General features: G+C 37.1%; 2 protein-coding genes, 1 long non-coding RNA gene and 1 pseudogene across 9 annotated transcripts in view; 2 read left to right on the plus strand and 2 right to left on the minus strand.

Moving 5' to 3' along the window:
• The window catches only part of LOC139983811 (uncharacterized), a 58,844-nt gene extending 50,446 nt beyond the window's left edge, over positions 1–8,398 (plus strand). Inside the window, exons 2-3 of one of the 3 annotated variants that reach the window (XM_071997600.1) lie at positions 4,329–4,632; positions 5,781–8,398. In XM_071997600.1, coding sequence (XP_071853701.1) covers positions 4,353–4,632; positions 5,781–7,252 — 1,752 coding nt within the window. In that variant the 5' untranslated portion in view covers positions 4,329–4,352 and the 3' untranslated portion in view covers positions 7,253–8,398. The remainder of the gene's footprint in view (positions 1–4,328; positions 4,633–5,780) is intronic. The other 2 variants (XM_071997603.1, XM_071997599.1) reach the window with 2 other exon arrangements.
• Positions 1,790–1,866, minus strand: LOC139983915 (U2 spliceosomal RNA; annotated as a pseudogene).
• Positions 8,399–11,999: 3,601 nt separating the features above from the next.
• LOC139983824 (uncharacterized) overlaps positions 12,000–23,402 on the minus strand; it is a 113,905-nt gene continuing 102,502 nt past the window's right edge. The window contains exons 1-4 of one of the 3 annotated variants that reach the window (XR_011798833.1): positions 14,680–15,027; positions 13,731–13,892; positions 12,825–12,940; positions 12,000–12,172 (exon numbers count right to left, since the gene is read on the minus strand). This is a non-coding gene — a long non-coding RNA (uncharacterized lncRNA). Of the gene's footprint in view, positions 12,173–12,824; positions 12,941–13,730; positions 13,893–14,495; positions 14,585–14,679; positions 15,028–23,402 lie in introns of those variants that run through there. The other 2 variants (XR_011798832.1, XR_011798834.1) reach the window with 2 other exon arrangements.
• Positions 19,105–23,402, plus strand: part of LOC139983819 (4-galactosyl-N-acetylglucosaminide 3-alpha-L-fucosyltransferase 9-like) — a 53,857-nt gene continuing 49,559 nt past the window's right edge. The window contains exon 1 of one of the 3 annotated variants that reach the window (XR_011798830.1): positions 19,105–19,301. The gene's annotated coding sequence lies outside the window, so the exon portion shown is untranslated. Of the gene's footprint in view, positions 19,302–20,299; positions 20,391–23,402 lie in introns of those variants that run through there. The other 2 variants (XM_071997630.1, XM_071997631.1) reach the window with 2 other exon arrangements.

Below are 23,402 nucleotides of genomic sequence, written 5' to 3' on the forward strand. Positions count from 1 at the left end.
AGCGAATGCTCCCTTCGATCTCCATCATAACGAGGAAACGAATTTGCAGCACCGGTACACTTGCGAGCGAACCAGCATATAGAAGAAGTAGTAGTAGTAGTAGTAGTAGCAAAGATATTTCACCTTCGGTGAATTATCTTTGGTATGGTAGTAGTAAATTGAGTCTCGTCTAGCTGTACTATATTATTATATATACTATAAGCCACATGTACAGACGCGCCACCGGCCGGCCGCATGATCGAACGCATGAACGGGATAAATCTGCATATTCAATGCATTTGTTGCAATACGTGCTTATGATTGGTTCACTAAATTTTAACGCAAAACGTTGACCAATTATGTGTGTGTATTTGTTACCGCGAAAAGTTTTGTAAACGTCGGATACTTAGTCAGTCTAAAATGCTAGTCGGTCAAGTTAGTCAGTCCAGACTTGCTAGTCGGTCGAGGTTATTGGCGTTAGTCAGTACCCATAAAATAGTCGGTCGTAATTATTCCCTAGTCGGTCTTGACTGACTAATTGCCGTGACTACTCTAGCACACTTTAGTTAGTCGGTAATGACTGACTAGTGTACTGACTAGTTATTCACTAGTCCGTAGCGTTACTGACTAGTTTATGTTTTCAGTGTGGTGAGAGTTAGCCAACGATTAAGCAAACATTTTGAATGCATTACATTTCAAAACGAAGCAAAGGAAAGTATACCTTGAAGATTATACTTTTTTGAGGAGATCTGTCTTAATGACATCACAGATCTGAGATCACATTGGATCAAATTCCTGTAATTTAATGAAGCAAACATCTATTTCACAGTTCTATCATGACATATCCAGAATTGTATATAGAAACAAAAGAGAGCTTAAAATTGTCTCAAATTTTGTTATTTTTCCTGCAACCGAGTGCACCACTACGATCTTATGTTTTAAGACGAAAACGTTTGGTCCCAATATCTGTCATTAAAAGTGCCCTTTTGCCATTAAAATGTGTTAAGGGGGTCCTGTCGTTAAAAAAAACATGTAAATAATGGACTTTGTGCTATACATTTGCATGTTACAGAGAATCCAAGTTTTAAGATACTGAAACTTTGTGACCTCTTTAAATCAAAATTTCATCTTCTACTGCTCGTCGCTTCCCCACCCCAACCCCCACAATGCACAATCCACCCCCTCCCCCTGTGCCCCGTATGGAATGTGTACCCGGTAGGTATAGGCCTATATCTGAGTCTTATTCATGTCCATGTAAGGATGTAAATACAAGAGCTCTCGTATGTAACGCCATTTTAACATTTATTTAACAATTACCGATATCTCTAATTCATTTAAAGATATCTATAATTCACTCTTAGATTTCTCGAATTAATTTCCACTAGATTTCAATAATTTAAACATACTTGAGATATCAGAAATTGAATTCGAGATATCAAGAATTCGTATTCGAGATATCCAAAATTCAGGTTCCGGTACACGTGGCTTTCCTCTCAAATGCACGAACGCTTTGTATTTATATATATATATATATATATATATATATATATATATATATATATATATATATATATATATATATATATATACAGCGTCCATAGCCTAGTGGTAAGGGTGTCCGTGTACAGATCGGGAGGCCCGGGTTCGAATCCCGGTGGAGGCTTTTGCGCTTTTGTCGCCGCTAAATGGCACTTTTTTTAAGGAAAAGTCGCCCAGGAAAGAACCTGGGCACGAAAACAAAACTACCAAACGACTGATCGGCTCCTCAGCCCCAGTCCTCTTGCATCGGGACTGTGACTGTGTGATCATCGTCGGGTGTGCATCACCATTCCCCTCGAAAGGGAACAGATACTACACATGATCTTAGCCAAAAGGCCGAGAAGCGATCGGCACTAAAGGAACTACTTTCAAAGCATTAAAAAACTACTTAAGTTTTTGAGAGAATGACGATCAGTCTGTAGGAGAATCGTTTAAGGTACCCCCATGCTAGCATTTCGTCAACCCCATAACCTTTAATTTCTACTCACTTCCTCCAGACTCCCCCACTCAGTTTCCACCTCCGCAGGCAATTTCCTTTGCGGTAAACCTCGATGCCAAATATGCCCTCATATTACCCCAGGCACCGTGGTCAAGATTCCCAATGTTGACTTTAGTCTAAGACCCCTTCCCTCTCTTACATTTTCTACTGTGTACTTTGCAAAGAGGGCAATTATGTAGGTGAAACAGGTTCCCGGTTCCGCTTACGTTTTAATAATCACAAAAAATCTATTCGTGATAACTTTGCAGGATTCCCAGTTTCCGAACATTTCAACCTTCATAGTCATTCTCTCAAAAACTTAAAATGTATTTTAATTGCCTCGAACTTCAAATCAGCTACTAAACGTAAACGTAAAGAAATCGATTGGATCTTTCGTATTAAATCTCACATCACCGGCCTCAACAAAGACTTGGGACCCCTTAACAACTATCAGTTCTAACAAGCATATGTTATCCGTTCTTTGCTCCTTAATCCGCTCTCTGTATAGTCATGGTTTATTTGGTTTTAATTCCTTCAATGCAACTTACACTTGTCTAGCGTCATACTTTCATTGTGTTACACTTTGTACCTTTCATTCGACTGCCAAGTATTGATGACGAAGGTCCCAGGGGGACCGAAAGTTCCAATATATTTTTTAAAGCTTTTCTCCTTATTTGTCAATTATGAGTCATATGTTATTTCTCTGGTTTTCTCTAATAATATTTTCTTTTGGAGTAAGCGTGAATTTTCATTATATTATATATATATATATATATATATATATATATATATATATATATATATATATATATATATATATATATATATATATATATATATATGTATATATATATATATATATATATATATATATATATATATATATATGTATATATATATATATATATATATATATATATATATATATATATATATATATATATATATATATATATATATATATATATATATATATATATATATATATATATATATATATATATATATATATATATATATATATATATATATGTTGATACTAGTTGAGACTAGTGGAACACTAGTAGTTGTAACTCGGAGTTTCACGCGTTCATAGCGATCGTCAGACAACTGGTAGCTTCACGTTATGCTCCATGAATATCCTCGTCGGGGTTGCCGGGATTATAGAGTTGTTGGTGTATTGTTCTGCCGGTTTATTCTCTTTTGCGTCCGTTCTGTTGGTGGGTTTGTTAGACTTTCTTCGGTGTTCGGCTGTTGGTGTATTCTCTTTTGCGTCCGTTCTGTTGTTGGGTTTTTTTTTGCCTTCCTACGGTGCTCGCTCCTTCGATGTGTGTGGTTCCCTTGACGGTGTTTGGTGGTTGGACTGGAGTTGTTTATGTAGAACTTGTTTTCGTGGCGGCACTTCGATATGAGCTCTGGGCGTTTGTTCAGGAGGGTCCGTTTGTTTGCGTTGATAATGATGAGTTTTTCAGTGAGACAGAGGTTGCACCGCTTCGACTCGTTGTTGTAGACTTTGGCTTTGGCTTTGGCTTTGACAGTTCGCCAATATTACTATATAACTTTATATTTAAGTCATCAGCGGTTCTACTGACACATTTTTAGTTTTGTTTCATATCTTTTGGTTGGATATTGTATCTCGTTCTAATAATTATGTAACATTGAAACTGTGCACGAAGAATAAAGACAGTAAGAGACTAGTATTGTATTCACATAACAAAATAGCGAAAGCGACCTTTCCCCAATTCCGACTCGTCGAATTTGTCAGGAAACTGGTGGTTGTCGATACAATCATAAACACAATACTGCATGTTATCCATATTTTAAATTTTTACACGGAGTCTGGTACACGCATTTCCGGCTCGCAACGGTTGTCTTTGACGTCATAACATTACACAATCCAATAACAGCTCTAATATTCAAACATTCTAAACCCTTCTCTGCATTGCATTGAGGCTCTCTTCCGTGTAAACAAGTAATGTTTTTCAATTGATAACAGTTTAAAACGTTACCCAATTATACCTCCAATAAGTTCATGTCTGGAGATTACTGTTTTTTAATAAAATTCTAAGTATTTATAGATACTTCTAGAAACTAATATTCATGTTATACAGACAAACTTAATTCCTTGAACCTTGTTTTCACAGAAATATAACAAACAAGTAAACATACAAAACGTGCGGGAAGGCACGAGAAAAGTTAACTTCAACAATCAAATGAACTTATGCAAAGTACTGGACAATGATAGGAAATATTTGCAGTTTGAATAAGTTTTTGGAGAGTGCCATTTCATTTGTCACGCAACTCATTAGTGAATCGCTTTGTTTAATTGCAGTAATAGGGATAATCTTTCTTCGATATGACGTCATCAAGTTCTACGTCGCCGTTCAGACTCACTCTTCTGAAAGTATCCGATGTCTTGACAGAGAAAAATGTCCAGGACTTAGCTTTCCTATGTGAAGATATAAGTCCTGCCAGGAGAGAGTTGATAACCAACGCTAGAGAATTATTCGCTGCTTTGCAAGGTCATGACCTGCTCAACGAACAAAAGGTTAACGTACTTATCGATTGGTTAGACGAGCTTCGGCTGTTGGAGGCTTCATATCTGTTGAAGAATTACAGAGAGACGCACCTAACAGGTAGACTACTAAGTTATAAACGAAAGCAGGCATGTAGCAGGACTTCTAGATATAAATGAGATTGAAAACCAAATTTACCCCCATTTTAAGTGTCAGGGAAGATCAGTTTAATTAACGCCTGTATTGATATTACATGTCTTATCATGTCTTATCGTCTATACGAATTCAATTTTTTAGATTGAGGGACAAATACTTAGAGAAGTTGAGAAGGCACGTGTTACCATGCCCCTCACCCCAACCCGTGGCTACGGCCCTGTATATATTAACGATATCAATCACTTACAAATACGTCATACTACATGTGGTTATCTACGCTAGTAAACCATAACAATATATATTGACCAAAATGGAGATGGTCATCACAACGTACTCCACACTGGACCTCTTGAACTTCGAAGTAATAAATCTAATTCTCTCGATTTATTGCGGATGATATTCTTGAAATAAATTAGATGCCTTTATTATGAAATAGAATAGTATATACAACCTACGTTGTACCTCACCACCATACGAGTGTTTGTTCCAACCTATAAGAAGTAAGATGCTTAGTTTAGTAAGCGATTTATCATTCACGAAATCATTAATCTTTCCTGAAATAGGAATATTACAGCATCATCTGGTCTCATATTTAACATTTAACGTAAGAAAATCAAGGGTTGTGTGGGAGGAGGGGAGGTGGGAGGAGGCAATGCACTGCCCTCTGATCATTTTAATGTAACGTTCCCGCACCTCTGCCTCCTATGTGTTGCAATGTCATGCATGTGTGTGATGGTGATGTTGTTTGAGGTGGGGGGGGGGGGGGGGAGAAGAACGGGTGACTTACAATAATCTTCCAGAGTGAGATGCATTCAAATTTCTGAATACAAATACGGACCAGTGGTATGTTACGGTACATTCATTTGCACAAATTTTAATTATAAAATAAATAACGGGGAATCCTGAACACGAATAACCTACCACGCTGTACAGAGAGAACATTTGATAGAGGGTATCCTTATCTTTCACTTTCTTTGGAAACTTCCCCCTCCATTATATGACCAACTCACCTCCACCCGCACCCCGCCCCCCCCCCCAGTCTTTAAAAGTAAGATCCTTTAAAAAGTCTAAAAAAATACATACATTAAACTATTTGTTTCATGTTTGTTCAGGTCACGTCAAGGCACAGGAGACATGTTTCATCCATGAAGACTTACCATTGAAGTATTTTTGTGTGTCATGTGACTCAAAAATCTGTCCAGACTGTGCCTTTACCTCACATAATCGGGATGCCGGTTGTGACGTCATTAGCCTCGACAAAAAGTCCAATGAAGTAAGTCAGCGCCGTGGAAACCTTATGAAAGAATTAGAAACGTTGAAAACAGGGATCGCCTCGACAGAGCAGCTTTGGGAAGGAAAGAGGGAGCACTTGGCGCGTTGTCGTGAAATATCTCGTAAAGAAGTTCAAATGGATTATTTGACACACATTGAAAAAGTTGAAAGTATGAAGCGACTGCAAACAGAAGTATTAGATGGGAAGGAATTAGCTGACATAAAGCAGATCTTTGAAGAGAAAAAGGAATCGCAGATTTTAGAGAACGAACTCGCAATGGTAACTAAATGTCACAAATTTTCACACGAGAATGCTCTTGATGAAATCCAAAAGATAAGCAAAAGCACGAAGAAGGCGGCCGAAATTAAAGATAAATTAGAGAAACAGAAGGAGATGCTGAAAAATAGGTCTGTTGATCTCTTGTACAGGAAGATACCCAATGATGGAGCATTCTGTAGCATTACAGTCAGTATGTTGATAGGAAGTGTAAACTTGGGTAGTAATCAGTTATTACATATATTTCATGATAGACAAACGAGTGGGGGCATTCTTCTTATTTGTATTGATCCTGAAAATTCCAGTAAGGAATACTGGAGACATCTGGAGAAGAATGATAATCACGATGATCCTGTAGTTATGTCGTATACATCTATGTATTATGATGCTAGACACCACGTAATATTTGCTGTAGGTAATACTGTCTATATTGTACATCCTCACTGGACAGGTTTTCTGTATGATTCTGTAAAATCAGTCTCATCATTGGTGATCGATGAAGTACCTGAAGGTTCCTGGATTACCAGTATCGCTACAGACTATCCAAACAATGATTCTAACGATGAGTTTATCATCTCTACCAGCTGTGACCACTCTATTCGAGAGTACAATGTCTCCGGATCTGCTCTAAGAGTAATAGATACAGGAGATTGTGTACGCTCTAATGCTATATACAGAGTTGCTTACTGTGGTAATTTATTTGCTATTATTGGTCGAAGTCTTGATGACGTCATACTGATAGATGCTGATGGTAAAGTCAAGCAGTGTGGCACTTTAAGGCTTCCGTCAGCTATGTCTGGTATGCTACCGATCAATATCATCAAGACTGGTTCTAAGTGGCTGGTATTGTACATCAGTGAGGGAGTTGCGAAAGAGTGGAAGGTTGTACAATTTAAGAAGACTGGAGAGTTTGTCAAAGTGTGTGATGAAGGAACATCATCTAATGAGATGGATATTCCTCTTTGTATCTCTCGATATACCAATCCTGGACATGTTACTCTTGCTAATGCTAAAGTACGTTTATTTCAGTACTGAAAATATCTCGGTTACATAAGACGTCTTAGGTTAAAACCAATAGAACAATTAAGTTCGATTATAGCACACAGTATTTAGCGAAGTATTCATCAAAAGTGGTATAACGTTTAAACAATAATGATACTGGTTATGTCAGCATTGTGCTTCTATATTGTTTCTATCTTCCTTCATGCGACAAATAAAATAAGCAAAATTATTTGAATAGGAACATTCCACCCCGCCCCCCCCCGACCCCATCACTTACTATATACCCTATTCATCTTATTCCGTATCACCGTTGTCGAAGATCACTTTTTCAAATAAAATCAAATTCAAACCACGTTACTGTGGTCCATGTTACATTCTCTATATATTCTGCTATATTATGTAATATGTTTAGCATTTAAAAAAGAAATGATCAAATATCTTCACTGGTGTGTTCTGAACCTAATGACTTCGGACAGTAAGAGATACATTATGATCTTATCCTACAAATAGAACGGGTCACATAATGTTCGCCTTCTCAACCACATTTGTACATTACTCAAATAATATATCCTGGAGATTGCTTGATAGATTTTATCTTATTTTCTCCCGTTTAGCATTTTGCAATAAGTCAGTACCGTTTTGAATTCAATATCATTAGGATATGCTTTTCAAAATGTTTCCGCCACTATTATTTGGTTTTCTTTGTTTTGTTTAGTTATTATTTAATGTATAAAGATATCTACTGCCCCATGGCCACTATATAGTGAACCATGCATATAACTAATAATCGCTAAGTACGTCACCACAATGACCTTTTAACTTTCCATTCTTACAACCGTCACGGCCAATGTACCTCTCTGACACTATGTGAGGTCACATTGTACTTCAAATATTGCCTATACTGTGAAACTAATCAATTGAAACAGAATAGGTTTTTCTGTCTTGCGTTCTCCAAATTTACCTTTACTCTATGAATCCTGCAACTTTTCTGGATTCGTGAATGAAAACCACATTGTCATTGCATTTCTTATTCACAAAATGTTTTAACAATTTTCCTTTTCTTTAAACCAAACTTACATTATGAAATTGTTTGGATTTCTTTTTACCTTTTTGCCCCGTTTATTTCTTCTCTCATATTTACATTTTCTTGTTGCTGTAATGATATGTACTGTATTCAACAATCATGTGTGTTCGGATGTAAATCATCCATTTGTTCTTTTCTTTTTATTTTTGTCTGTCATGACATGACATTGTACTACTTTGACACTTAAATTAAAACAGTTTATTTTGAAAAGCAATTCTTTTTACTGTGAGGTATTTGAAATCGACTAATTTTTATCAATATTTCTAAAGTAGAAGGCGAAAACTATTTTCTCGTCGTACTATCCAACACAAATTAAGATAAGTTTGACCAAACTGTAGTTAAAAAGTTCAATATATCTGGGAATCGCAAATGAGTTTAGAAAGTCTTTGTTTTTATTTGTTATTTATTTTGTTTATTGGATAATTATCCTTTTGAATAAAAACCGAATTGAATTAATAGAGTACTGGAACATTCATAGGCTAGGTGGCTTAGCTAAGGCTACCGGTTGGGAGACTCGAGAACTTTTCGCCCCCTTCAACTTGGCCGATTTCCAGTAGTATTGAAAAAGTTGCTAGTTTCTCGCGAGGCATCAATTTGCTCCCGCTTGTCTCAATTCGGTCCAGGACCGCCGGGTTACATCAATTAACCGGTAGTAATTTATGCCGCCCTGGTAACAGTTAATAATAACCAACGAGTAAGCACACATTTCGAATGCATCACATTTCATAACGAAGCAAAAAACAACATATTTTGAAGATTAACCTTTGTGGGGAGATCTGGCTTAATGACATCACATATCTGAGATCACATTGGATCAAATTCCTGTAATATAATGTAGCAAAAATCTATTTTACAGTAATATCATGGTCATGACAAATCCAGAATTGTATATAGAAACAAACGAGAGCTTAAAATTGTATTAAATTTTCTTAAACCGAGTGCACCACTACGATCTTATGTTGAAGACGAAAACGTTTGGTTCCAATATATGTCATTAAAAGTGCCCTTTTGCCATTTAAATGTGTATTTTAAAGGTGTAGTTAAGAGGGTCCTTTCGTTAAAAAAAAAAACCATGTAAATAATGGAAATTGTGCTATAAATTTGCATGCTGCAGAGAATCCAAGTTTTAAGATACTGAAACTTTGTTTCCTCTTCAAACCAAGTTGCATCTTCCACTGCTCGTCGCTTCCCCCACCCCACACCCCACAATTCACAATCCACCCCCTCCCCCTGTACCCCGTATGGAATGTGTACCCGGTAGGTATAGGCCTATGTCTGAGTCTTATACATGTCGCTGTAAGGATGTAAATACAAGAGCTCGCGTATTGAACGCCATTTTAACATTTATTTAACAATTACCGATATCTCTAATTCATTTGAAGATATCTCTAATTCACTCTAAGATATCTCGAATAAATTTCCAGATATCAATAATTTAAACGCACTTGAGATATCAGAATTTGAATTCGAGATATCAAGAATTCGACTTGGAGATATCCAAAATTGAATTAGAGATATCAAGAATTCGAATTCGAGATATCCAAAATTCAGTTTCCGGTACACGTGACTTTCCTCTTAAATGCATGAACGCGAATAAGTAGTCTTAGCAGTACTTCCACTTTCAATGACATTTTCTGATTGTAAGGAAATTCGATAAGTATTATGTATTTGCCGATTAAGATGGCGCTCTTCTTGTTAGCGCTACAATTCGAATTCTTGATGTCTCTAATTCTATTCCCGATATCTCTAATTCAATTTTAGATATCTCTAATTTTAGTCCCGATATCTCTAATTAAATTTAGGATATCTCTAATTCCATTTTGGATATCTTTAATTGTAATCTCGATATCTCTAATTCAAGTTGGATATCTCTAATTCGAATTCTTGATATCTCGAATTCAATCTTGGATATCTCGAATTCAATTCAAGATATCTTAATAATGTTTTCATTTTTTATATTTTTAATCTATTTCTTGACATCTTAAAATCAATTTGAGATATCTTAAATAAAGTTCAAGATATCGAAATGGCAATTTCTGAAGACTTCAATTTAATTCGACATATCCGAAATTAATGTAGATATCTTGACTTAAATTGAAGATTATTGAATAAATTTAACATGGCGTTCCATACGCGCACACACACACACATTGAATCTCCATCGGCCGCTCCTGGGTGTTACTATATGGAATGGATGTCACAAAAACTATATAGAGAGTTTTGCTGATATATATCTTGAGCCAATGACTTTTTATGATCGTAGAAGACACGCTGTAAATGTGAACGTATAGTGAAAGTTATAAGTTTGTCTTCAATTTCGTCACATTGATAATGAAGGTAGATCTCTAAACACACAACGTCGGGCATAAAGGCTACACTCTTAAAATTGTTGGGCAAGTTATTCCACAACCTGGGCAATTATTTACACATCCGTTGGGTCCGTATGCCTCCTGGTTGATATTGGGCAAAAAAGTGCCCAACTAAGTTGGTTAATGATTTTGCCCAGCAAACGGTTAAATAAATACCCAACATCTTTGCCCAACATCTTTGCCCAATGCCTTTACCCAACAATGTTGGTCACCGATTTGCCCAATGGTTGTGTAAAACCTTTTACCAATGGATTTTTCTTTACCCAATGATTCTTGCCCAACAGCTAGTTAAAAATAATAGTGGTTGGTTAACTAATACAAGACAAACATTGGATTGTAACATTTTTCATACAACTGGCTTTATTTAATAGGTTATAAAGCTTAAACAGAGAATGATAAAGAACAAACAAGTAGTATATGTTTTCATACTTTTATTTTTTCTGGTCTTTGCCGACTTCAGATTGTTCCTCCAGCATGAATTCTCACAGCATTCAGTGCTTGACCTCTATTTACCTAGTTAAATGATCTGTGACTTCGATCCGAAGCAATAATTTCATAAACTCACAATGGGGATAAACACATATCAACATTATTAAAGCTGAAAATATTAGCTATCCATATTTTGCCATTGTTTACTATTTTCAGTTCTTGAAATGTGTTGACCACAGAAGACCTCCTGTATGTTGACATCAACTACACAAGGTACCGGTGCAACACACAATCATGTACAGCTTAATGTTGGCCTCTTTCAAGCAACTCTGGTCTTAATAAGTGAATATAATATCACTGATAATTTCAAACAAAAGCCAAATGGTTGTAAATCCCACATTGATTCTACATACTAGAAATAAAAGCAGCTTCAAGATCACAATTATAAGTGATAATAGGGACATTGCTGGCACCTGATCTGATAAACACACAAAATTGAATATTTGTTTGATAAACCAACCCTGCCTCAACCTTTCACTGTATCAATAAAAAATCTACCCCCTACCACCCCCCCCCCCAACAAAAAAAAAAAACAGATTTTATGTAGGTACAGTTCACCAAGGCAAACATTTACTATTTCCCTTTAATATGTAAATATATATGAAACAAAAGCAACCTTAAAATGTAAACATGTCAGGCTAATACCGAGAAACCATTTGAAAAGTTTGTTCCAAGACACTTTGACCCTTAAACACTTCTGTTTGCTGCGAAAGCTCCAAAGGCACTCAGTGAACGACTTTTGATAAAACCAAGTTCATATACCTCAGCATGGAAAAACTCCCAAACCCCCTTACATTGAGTTTGGAAGTTATTGTCCAACACATACTTTACAGACTTTAAAACAAATAGTCTACTGCCTTGAGGAGTGAGGACTGCATTATTGGATGTCTCTCAATTATCACAAACAAATGCTGAGGGGAACCTTTACTCTCTCCTAAGCACAGAATGAATGGCTGTGGTCGCTCATCCTTCGATATTTTCTTGCAGTAGTCCTCTAACACTTGTCACCGACTGCAAATTAAAGAAAATAAAGTCCTTGAGTTGCAAATAAAATGTAATTAAGACAGGTGGATAGACAGAGTTTTAAGACTTCTGCACAATGCTATGATACTGTGGACCAGTGTAATTAAAAGAAAAAACAGGTCAAGAAAGTCAACATATTTATCTTGACAAGGTTTTCAAAGTATAATAACGCCCACCCCATTAATGTCAAATGACCTTTCCCTTACACTATCAAGTACCGGATCACTTCATTATTATGACCAAGGTTTACATACCGACGATGAAATTTATTTAACCTTCCCCCCATTTCATTACTAGTTTAATTAAAAAAATTGCACTGGTGGCTTCTAATGACCTCTGACCTCTAGCTATAATCAATGGGATTCATGTACTCATTTTGGCAACCTATGTGCATCACATATTAGATTCATCTAACTTTCACCTTTTAAGTTAGCATACTTACAAGGTTTTAAGTGTTTGGCCCTTGTTAACCTCAAATGACCTTTGACCACTAGCACAATAAGTAGCATTTTTCTGCTCACTATAAACAACAACACACCAAGTTTATAAGGTTAAACAAACTATCAGCTGAGCTGGTATGAACCAAAAGGTGTACCACCAAAAGAATTTTACTTAAAATATAATTAATGATTTTGCTTACTGGCTGATCGTCTATGAATGCTTGAAGGCAACTAGTCACCGTAGTAGACCCGCTTTTCTTTGCCCGTCCTCGAAAAAGCAATGGCAACAGAAAGAAAGCTAAGTTCTTCTTTTCATCTGTAAAGAGATTAAGCCAAGAAATGAGAATGCTTGCAGGTATAAACGACAAAAACATTAATAAGGCACAATATAGTCTGACCATATAAAACTTCAAGGACTGACGATAAAATTCAAGGGATACATCGCCCTAAATTTGCTCCACAACTTGAGGCTCATACACTTTAATAACAGCAACATGAAAGTTAATGTGGCATGTGTACTCATAGGGGACCTACACATTTGTATTAGAAGACTTAATTACCTACCCTACACACTAATTTCAAGCCAAATATTATAAGATTTTGAAGGAAAAAAATGAAAAAGCCCATAGTGCTAACCTTTCATTGACACAGTTGTACTGAAATCTGAATACAATTGTCCAAAGATTTTGGAAAGAATTATTCAGACCCTATGTGGAACCTACAGACAACACTGATACATGTCCAAGTGACTGTCATTAAGTTAATATTATAACAGGGCTGGGTCTCATTTCAACCACACACAAACCCGAAAGCGACTACAAAAAAAATAGTAGCCAATTAATCATATTGAGTGCAATGATTGGAGAAAGTTTGCAGAAAGGTTCAGAAGCCACCATTGACATTAACCTGATTTGGTCCATTCAGATCAGTTGATTTTGATAGATTTTTAAAAAGTAACAATCACCAAAAACATATTTTGAAGGTAATTCAAATATTGACCCATCTTTACAGATATACTGGAAAGAGAAACTCTATTGTCATGGCATAAGCTCTAAGTGAAGATAGCAATGAATTCACAGGCCACGACTACATTAAATTAGGCTTACCATCAGTCAGTGCATCCAACGTCTTCTCTAAATGAAAAAAGTTCGGCCAGTTTAGGATGATCGCCTGTATAGCACAAGATGTACATCGTCATATATCCCACTCTGTTGTATAATTTGTTGGCAGTTAATTGGTATTTGTAATAATTCGAAGTCCTGTTCTACCTGTAGGAAAGAGAAAAATATGCAAACAGCATTATAGGCCTATAACATTACAAGCACTGATGTTCTATGCTATACTAAAATTATTATAGCCTAGAACTCATTAAATGCCAGGCCTAACTTAGGCTACTTCGAAGTTCGAAAAACCCTCGAAGTTCGGACACCCCTTACGAATGCATAATTTCACCATGGCACAAATACAATAGGATCAATTTGACGAAACCTATGAAGCGACTTTTTTTCTAACGAGAATGTTTCTTCTGCCATGGATAGTATCATTTTAAAAGAAGTGTGTACAAATACAATTCTGGAGCATTTTAGTGCTAAAGTGTTCGGACTTCGAAGGGTCCATTATGATACTATTGTATGTACGTACTACTACTAGCATTAAAAACGTACTGTACGTGTAAGTCTAACATTAGGCCTAAGTTATAACATGCTAGGTCTAACGTTATGCTAATAAGGGTTAATGTGGTCATTTGCCGCATAAAACCTTAAAGAAAACAACGGAGTACAATTTATGATTTACAACGCAAATGTGCTAAAAAGAAACCTTGTCTAGCCAAGATATAGGCTAGAGAGACCTGTTGCATACGCATAGCTTACCGTAAGTTGACGAGGATCTGCATTACACAGGCGTTCGCAACGTTAATACAATGTGAGTAATTTAGACCTAGTACACACTTGCGGGCGCGCCGAGAGAACGAACGATCATTCGATACCACTCTATGTAGAGATCGCAGTGTTCGATGCACACACCAAGTAGAGGATTGTTTTTCTTTACGCTCACCTTCAAATGTAGCACATAACTATGGCATTTCCCACCTCTTGAGTATAGCGCTAACAAATTCGTCAGCCATTGTGTACTTTCACTATATACGATCTACTCATGATGCATGCACATCGCGCAGAGTACCAGTATAGTAATGGCGCGAAAATGCTGGTTTTTGCACAAAATTGGGCAAATCAAGCTTGTTTGCCCAAGAGAAAGTAACAATAAACTACATCTTAATTTTTGCACAACAAAGTTTACCCATATCAGTTGTGTAATTTCTTTTACTCAGTTGTTGGTTAATATTTACTCATATTGGGCAATGCTTGGTTTGCTCAACCACTTTTGCCCAACAGTTTTTAGAGTGTACATCAACTGAATACTAATTAAACGAGAACACGGGGAGAGAAAATTAAACGAAATACACGTATATACATGTGTGTCTTGTTGTACTGCACGTGTCTTCTTAAAATGCCGAGGGAGAGAGTTGATATCAAACAAATTAATTTGAGGATAAAAGGCTGTAAGAGTGAAGAGTATTTGCTAATACGCAGCACTTGTGCACATGTAATCCGTAAATAAGCTTTGAAAAATCTCGCACAGAAGCAGGGATTGCAGATTTGCAAAGCAAACTTTCTTTTGACCGTATGAAAGTTAAACATATTTTAAGCATCCTGGTGACAGCTTTTGTTTAGTCCTTTGCATCATTTTCAAAATAACTACATTTGAAGTTGACATGTTTTGTACGAAAAGGAAACTTGAAGCAAACATGCAGATGTGATGTCATAGATACAGTCTGTGTGATTTGTTCAATTGTAGACTTCATCCAACACTCTTCTTCAAAATTGGGAATACACTTCATTATTCGGTTATTAATAACTTTGCTTAACCTAAAACAAAGTTGAAGCTCTATCCAATCCAAATCTCTGAATTTCATCATCATGAATTTCAAAATAGAAAATGCCCCAATTTTACAAAGTTATAATAAATACAGTGCATATATCTTCTCAACGGTGAATTGACAATCTAGCTGACTCAATATGAACACATGAATGCAAATTGTATCGAATCTCCTACTCGAGAATACCTTCGTAGTCTAAACACTCTCATACTCGGGTTCTAAACCCAAGATCGCACGGGGATATAAGAGACCCGATATAAACTGCATTACAACCTGTATCGTCCAGACGATAATGAGATTAAATATAGGGGGAGTCATACACGATGCAATTAGATGTATATACGTTGCCGAAAATGTAATCTTATATTGTCATTATCAGTACATTCGAGCTAATTAACTTCATTGAATCACGCAATTATGTATGACCAAATTATACACCGCAATAGTGTTGCCGGCTAGTCTGGGAAGTAACAACGTTTGGCGTTGTTTCCTTAATTATGTTGCAATTTCCATCTTCGTGGAAACTTGATGCCTTTTAAATTGCCTTTGTCGCCCTCTCTTTCACCATGTCATATAACAACATGAGAGAAAAAGACGTTGATATGAATGCAAAACTAAAGTAGCCCGTAGTAACAATTAGCTACCTTACAAATGTTAAAATGAACTATTGTTTGTATAATTCAAATAAACTATGACAATGGTTGTAGCACAAGTGAAGGGACTCGCACGAACAAGGAAGAGGACAAGATGAGTAAGGTGGTCGATTAGAATCGGTTACAGCAATAAGGGCGACTATAGATATTAGAGTTACTATCGATTTATTAACCGAGGGGATAGAACCTCTGAAATATTTGAAATAAATTAGATATTAGAACCGGTTTAGAAAAAAATGTACAACACCTGATATCACTGCTAATCGATAACGTCTCCTACGCCGTCAAGCTAGAGGGCAAGCTCGGACTTCCTTTTAACACTAACATTGGTTCACCACATGGAGACAGTGCAAGCGCACTATTTTTTATAAATTATCTAGCCAACTCTTTGAAATCAGATGATAATGATATCGATGCAGTTATCCTGCCATCCTTAGTTAGCTGATCATGATTACAGCACAACCACTAATTCTATCTTCACAGTTAGCTGATGATATCTCTTGGGCATCAACTGGTCAGCATATACTGCAAGATATTGAAAACGAGTCTCTAATAAACTGGCAGTAAGGAATCTGAAAATCAACTGCACAAAAACTGAGAAATTTTCAATCACAAGAAAAGGAAATGACAGTTGGAAGAAGTGTAATTATGTTGGAAGCTTGCTGGGGACCGAAGAAGATATTAACCGAAGAACTGGTATAACCAACGGTGCTTTCAACACACTGTCAAGTATTTTCAAAAGCAAAAACATAAGCCGAAACATTAAGCTTAGGATTTTTCAGGCTTTATTAAAGAGTTTTTTTTTTGTACAATTGCGAACTGTGGGGCCCAACGAAGGATCTTGATCGCAAAATTGACACTTTTTAAAGGAGACTACTTCGTAATATTCTCAACATTAGATGGACCAATAACAATTGGTTATCAAACAATGAGTTTTACAATGAAACCAACCAACACCTTGGTCATACATAGTCGCACATAGAAGATTGAGATTTTTCTGTCATGTAGCAAGACTCCAGGAGGACGCTCCAGCAAAGTTTGCTTTAAGAGAAGCATTGAGACATACTGCTAAACCAGTAGGAAGGGGCGTGACTACCTTGCTTGGAAAATAAAGTCGCAATTTAAGGATGTTAACATTAACAACTTCAAGGAAGCAATCAACCTTGCGCAAGATCGTGATACGTGGCGGAGGTTAATCGCTGAGCATGTCGGATAGACGAGACTCAACTTACTACTACTACTAACTATCATTGAGGAAACTCTAACTATATCAACGAGTTGTACAATAATACAAATTGATAATTAAAGATTGAGCACATATACTTGTAGCAAATGAGTTTAAATATGTAGAGCCGTGATAAAACACCTGATTTTGACTTACTGATGTTCAGATTTATTTTGTTCGTTTCTGTGCCGATGTCCTGTTTGACTCGACTGTATTTTTTTAGTAGAGATGTTTTGATTGGCGAGCGCGGCTACCTAGCCCGGGTTTCCAATGCGGCTTCCCGCCTTCATATCTATCTTGGTCACAAACCCGCGCTACCGTCATTTCCTGGAAGTCTCCCCTTTCAGAAACTGGCGCGCTCATAGAAGAAGGAGAAACACGTGCATGTTTGGGCACTCCGAATTGAGACGTCGATGCGTCAACACGTATTTGTATAGAGTAGTCTACCGCCCTACGTAGGCCTGCTCTGTAAGGGGTTAGCTTTTTTACCTCAGTTGTGACTCAGGGAGCGCTGAATTCTAGGAGTACGGATACACCGGGGTTTGGCAGTATTGTTGGATTTGGCAATTTTGGGACCGGGATTTTGGACCCAAGGGCGAGTCCAGGGAGTCGGAGAATCTGAGAGGCAGGCCTAAGTAGGGGAAACGGGAGGCATTTCGTTTTACCGTGTCAAAAGGAGGTTATCTGCTAAATATATATATATATATATATATATATATATATATGTGTGTGTGTGTGTGTGTATGTTAATTGATGATACAATACGGTAATCAAGTGTAATTGTATGATCTCATGAAGTCGTTTATACCCATGCACCATTAAAAACAGTTTATTATTAATTAACGTTCTGCAATTTAAGTACATTTTCACGGTTATGATACGACCAATGGTCATTGTTAATTCAACGTATTATGGTAATGTTACTTCCATAACGTCATGTTATTAACGGAACGGGCCTTGAACGTAAATGAATGATGAATGTCAACGTTATTTTAGCCACCAAAAATTACCATAATGCACAAACGGCGTGCCAAAGTAATATGACGTTAAAATGTCGCCTTTACATTTCTTTCTTTCTTTACCTGTTACAGACCTAGATACACATTTCCATGACAAATGTATGTACCATATAGCTGGCCATATCTTGCATTCATGGGCGTCGAAGGTCCGGCCTCAGCGACAATTATGTTATACAATATGATAATGATATACATCATTCTTTTCCCGTATTACCCGTTCCCCCTAATTGACCTCAGGCCCCGAATTGTACCTCCTTGACCCTCTCTCGCTCTTATACCCCTCATCAGGCATAATTACATACATAATACGGCACGATTTATTGACATTCTCATGAATCTCATTATGCTATGGAATCCGCTTTAGGAGGACATCCGAACACGACACGGGTGGAAATAGGAATTTGAGAAGGATTGTATGGCTACGAACACAGCCCATTTGTAAACGATTTGTGTGCTTGTGTTTCAAAAAGTAAAAGAGATTCTATTATATGTGTTTCGTAGAACAAACAGCATATATATACCTTTTCAAGAAAAAGTCGCCCTGGAAAGAACCTGGGCACGAAAACGATACTACCGAACGACTGGTCCGCTCTCAACCCCAGTCCCCTTGCATCGAGATTGAGACTGTGTGATCATCGCCAGGTGTGCGTCACCATTCCTTTCGAAAGGGAACAGATACTACACATGTATACGCTAGTCATTCATTCAGTGTTAGTTCAGCATAACACGAAGTTGATCAGTTCCATCCTGTCTTCGACTGCTGTAAGTTGTAACTTAACTACACAGTACAGTGACGTCTAGATCAGAGACTGTTTACAGATCTGCCATTAATTAAACCACAGGTAAGCTATAAGTAAAAGCTGTTTTTTTATTCTCGGACATTTTGAGAAAGCTTTTAATTTGGGCTGCTTTCTGAAATTGTATATTTTCTAATACTAGGCCTACCCTTGGTTTGGGTGCAAGATGCCTGATTAACACGTCACTGAAGTTTTTGTTTTGCACTAAAGATTGAACTTTTAATAAAACACTGTCCATGATGTGGGATACAATTTTTGTATCATGAAATAGAGTGCTGCAATTATTGTGCTATACTATAAAACTATATCAAATTCTGTAACATTTGACGAATTTAGGAGCACGAAAGTCAATTTCTAACCCAGGAAAATCTGGATTTACTAAAACGGGTTCGATTCCTTTTAAACATCTGAGAGGAGCAAGGACACACCGTCAGAAGAAGAAAAACACATATACATTCCTCCCCTTCCCCTCCCTCCCCTCGTGTGTCCGTCGCATGGAGGATGCTACTTAGGCCTATTTGCAAAGATAGCCAGACAGACTCATTTACGAGTTAGACATGTTTATTATCGGCTTAGTTAGAGACCACTCATTCTCTTTACATTGATAATAAAGGGTGAACATTACTTAAAAGTTTACCAATGGTCTAATATACTATACGTTTCCATCTCCCTCCCCGTGTCCTTATCGTGTTATAGGGGAAGCAGACAGATGTTGTGATCCTTTACGCACCGTAATCCCTCGTCAATTTACTCCACTAAGTAACATTTTTAACGGTCTGTCTACCTGCCCTCCACAGGACGGACTTTGCTACAATTTTGTCAATGCAATCGCGAACTGTTTCAGAGAAAAGACTTTTGAAATATGGTACCGCTCATTGCAATATATTGGTCTCTCTAATCGAGTCGGGACTTGAAATAAGATACAAATTCTTGCACTTCCTGTTATTGCTAGCGGATGTAGGCTACGTGGCCATAGCGTATACGGTATCTTTTCATTATATTGCCATACGTAGTCTACGTATGTATACATGTTATTGTGTGTAGGATATCCAGGTTCATGACGTGCACCTCAATAAGGAGAACAGGAGTTCATATGCAACTAACTAACTGGAAATAAGGAACTAACCAGATACGGTAATATATTCAAGACTTTGCTATTATCTTTATTTATTTTAGTAGTGAATTCGGCATGCCCGCAGCCTGGTCGGGGAACGAGGGGGGTGCCTGCATCTGCTGCACCATCAATTGTTCAAGAAACATGTATATTGTGCCCCTCCTTAAATTGTTGGGGCTCGGGGAGGCTCAGGACCGCATGCACCATATTTTTTTTCTTATGGGAAAGGGGGAGGAGGAAGGAATAAGATGTATCGTCGTTGGGAGGGTTCTAAGGTACGGGGTTGCTCCTTGCCCTTTGGGAAAATGTTTCTAAAGTAAATTTGCTTAGATACATGATGGTGCTATGGGGGGTGAACATCCCTTATTATTAGAGGGCTAAAGCTGGGCTGCCTAAATTCCACTCGTCACCACGTTGTTCAGTCATATTCCCTTTAATATAACTAATTGGGTCAGTAGAACGATTCCAGCATAACTGTCAATGGTATCGCATCTAGTTTATTCCAGTCAGTGAGTGGGAGGTGTAAAAGGGTAAGAAGACTCGCGCAAAAAGAAACGTCTAATTTCGGTAATCTGACCTAGTTTCGAATGAGGTGTAACAGAAGTGTTAGACACCACCATCAATACCAGAAAATACACACACAGCTTGCTACCGTCGGTAATTAGACACTAGTGTACAGTCAGTACATACAGCTGCGGTCAATATCCACATCACAGTGTACAAACGATACAGCGATGGACATTTCAGGTCCAGCTAAAGATAACAAGGTATCACGTTTCATTGCTGTCTGCATTTTGTAGCGACAAGAGGAAAACTTCACTTGCAAGCAACGGAAAGTTAACTTTTTAAAGATAGCGGCACTCTTTTGGGGCGAGTCTTCAATGCCTTTAACTGAAAAATTTCATTTCAATATATAATATGTATAATAAGACGATAAACTCAGTTGGCTGAACTTAGAATTATATATATATATATATATATATATATATATATATATACAGCAAGTTTTGTTAAGTTCTTGAAACAATATGTTATATTGACTGTCATTAGAAGTTCATCTAAATTGAGTAGAACGAGATAACCTAACCACCTGTTGTCACTTTTTGCTATGGGGGTTCCCAATACTCTATCTTTTGGGTAGGAAAAACGAAAAGAGAATGCATTGAGTAGATCCAAAGGCAGGAGTAGCTTCAACAAGTGTTTTTCACTTATCATAACTTGAAATATCTAGTGGTCCTTTTCAAGTGTTATCGTGACGAAAACAAATGATTTAGTGACAAGAAATTATTAAAATTTATTGACATTAGAAATAAACTCAGCTGAATTTGAAACAGTTGTAGAAAGTTAGATCGACATTCTTACGTTATCAAAACACGTTGGGCTTAGCTTCGATACTTTTACTGTGAAAAAAATGTAACATTCATGAAAGCGCAAGAAAGACTTGAAATGATGCATTCTAGGGTATATTAAGGCTTACAAAATTATGTCTCTTATGAAATCTGCTCGAACGATTGTGCTATTTAACTACTTTTCATGTTTTGTGTGTGGTCGAAAAGGGGATTGTTTACATCTTTACACAATACGCGACTGAGCTTATATCCCCCCGATAATTATGACAATTTATTGATGATAATTCTGAAAAAAAATATATGATGGGTTCAGCTAATGGTACAGTCTTCATATCTGTATGTAAGCAGTTCGCGTGATTCGACAGCAACGACCTTTACAAATATCAACTACAAAACAGTCTATTCGTGGGGGGAATGGAATCTTTGTTTTTGATTTTTGTCAAACACATAAAACACAGTCCTATAAAGCCAGGACTTACAGGGCATTTGAATATTTGTTCTAGATTGTCTGCTCGATCAAACGTTAATAATTACAAGCTCTATAACCAGTCCTTTTATCTGATTACACTCCAGGTACCGATGGTCGGGGAGCGTCATTTATTTAGACATTTATATACAAAGGTGTTGTATGCTAGACTAACAATGATGCATATTAGCTATAGGTGTAGCTTGTACCATGCATGGCAGCGTTACCTGCTTAGAAAACAAACAGGGACGGCCGAGGTGGTGATTGAACATGGCATAACTTTAATAGAATTCTAAGCTTGTTAGCAAGACATTGTTTACACAATTCACTGAAAGTCCCATTTTTTGTTGGTCCGAATTGAATTGCGTGTCACTTATAACTTGTTAGGAGAGATATGAAAATCAGATATACTTTTTCCACACATATTAGTTTGTGCTTTTGAGGTACGACTCTGTACCAAATGTCCGAAGAGATATAACAGACGAAAAACATAGTTAATCTATGCAAAATTAAAATATATCCAGATCTTACTATTTCTACCAATCGATTTGTGTTTGAAGAAAGATACACTTATTACAATTTCTCAAAAAGCATAACGGTAGTAACATATGTTTCAGGAGACTATTGAAGAAAATAGGCCCAACCGCTTAAGTGGATGTGTTGACAATAAATTTGGACACACATACCCACATACACCCCAACGCGCACATGGACACGATTTGGCCCTCCGTCAGTCATGGACTCCCCCCCCCCCCCTCTTCGGGAAAATATCTATTACCATGGCAACTGTTGCCATGGCAACTGAAATAGCTGTATATGACACAACTAGCAAAGGAACTACAATATCCCGTCCATCCAATGGGAGCGATGAGATAATAATCGATTTGGAAATAGAACTGCAAACGAATTTTAGTTAACTAATTAAGTAGTCACACAGATACAGACTTAGGATGATATATATTGTGAGATTTAAGTCATTTACAACACTTAGATATACATAGCATAAACTAATACCTTAGGTGACAACCGGGCGGTCGAAAACGTAACGCTATGCCTACAAGCCACATTCGACTAGTATCCTGGTTAACGCGTGTGTCGATAACACACCTTATAAGTATAAGGTCGACTACTCATCGGTAAAATAAGATACCGTATAGTGCAATTTAGGCAACATATCACAGCACTGCACATCACATATCATGTCATGTCATATCACA

The sequence above is a fragment of the Apostichopus japonicus genome, chromosome 16 (genome assembly GCF_037975245.1).
Source record: "Apostichopus japonicus isolate 1M-3 chromosome 16, ASM3797524v1, whole genome shotgun sequence".
Lineage (NCBI taxonomy): Eukaryota > Metazoa > Echinodermata > Holothuroidea > Aspidochirotida > Stichopodidae > Apostichopus > Apostichopus japonicus.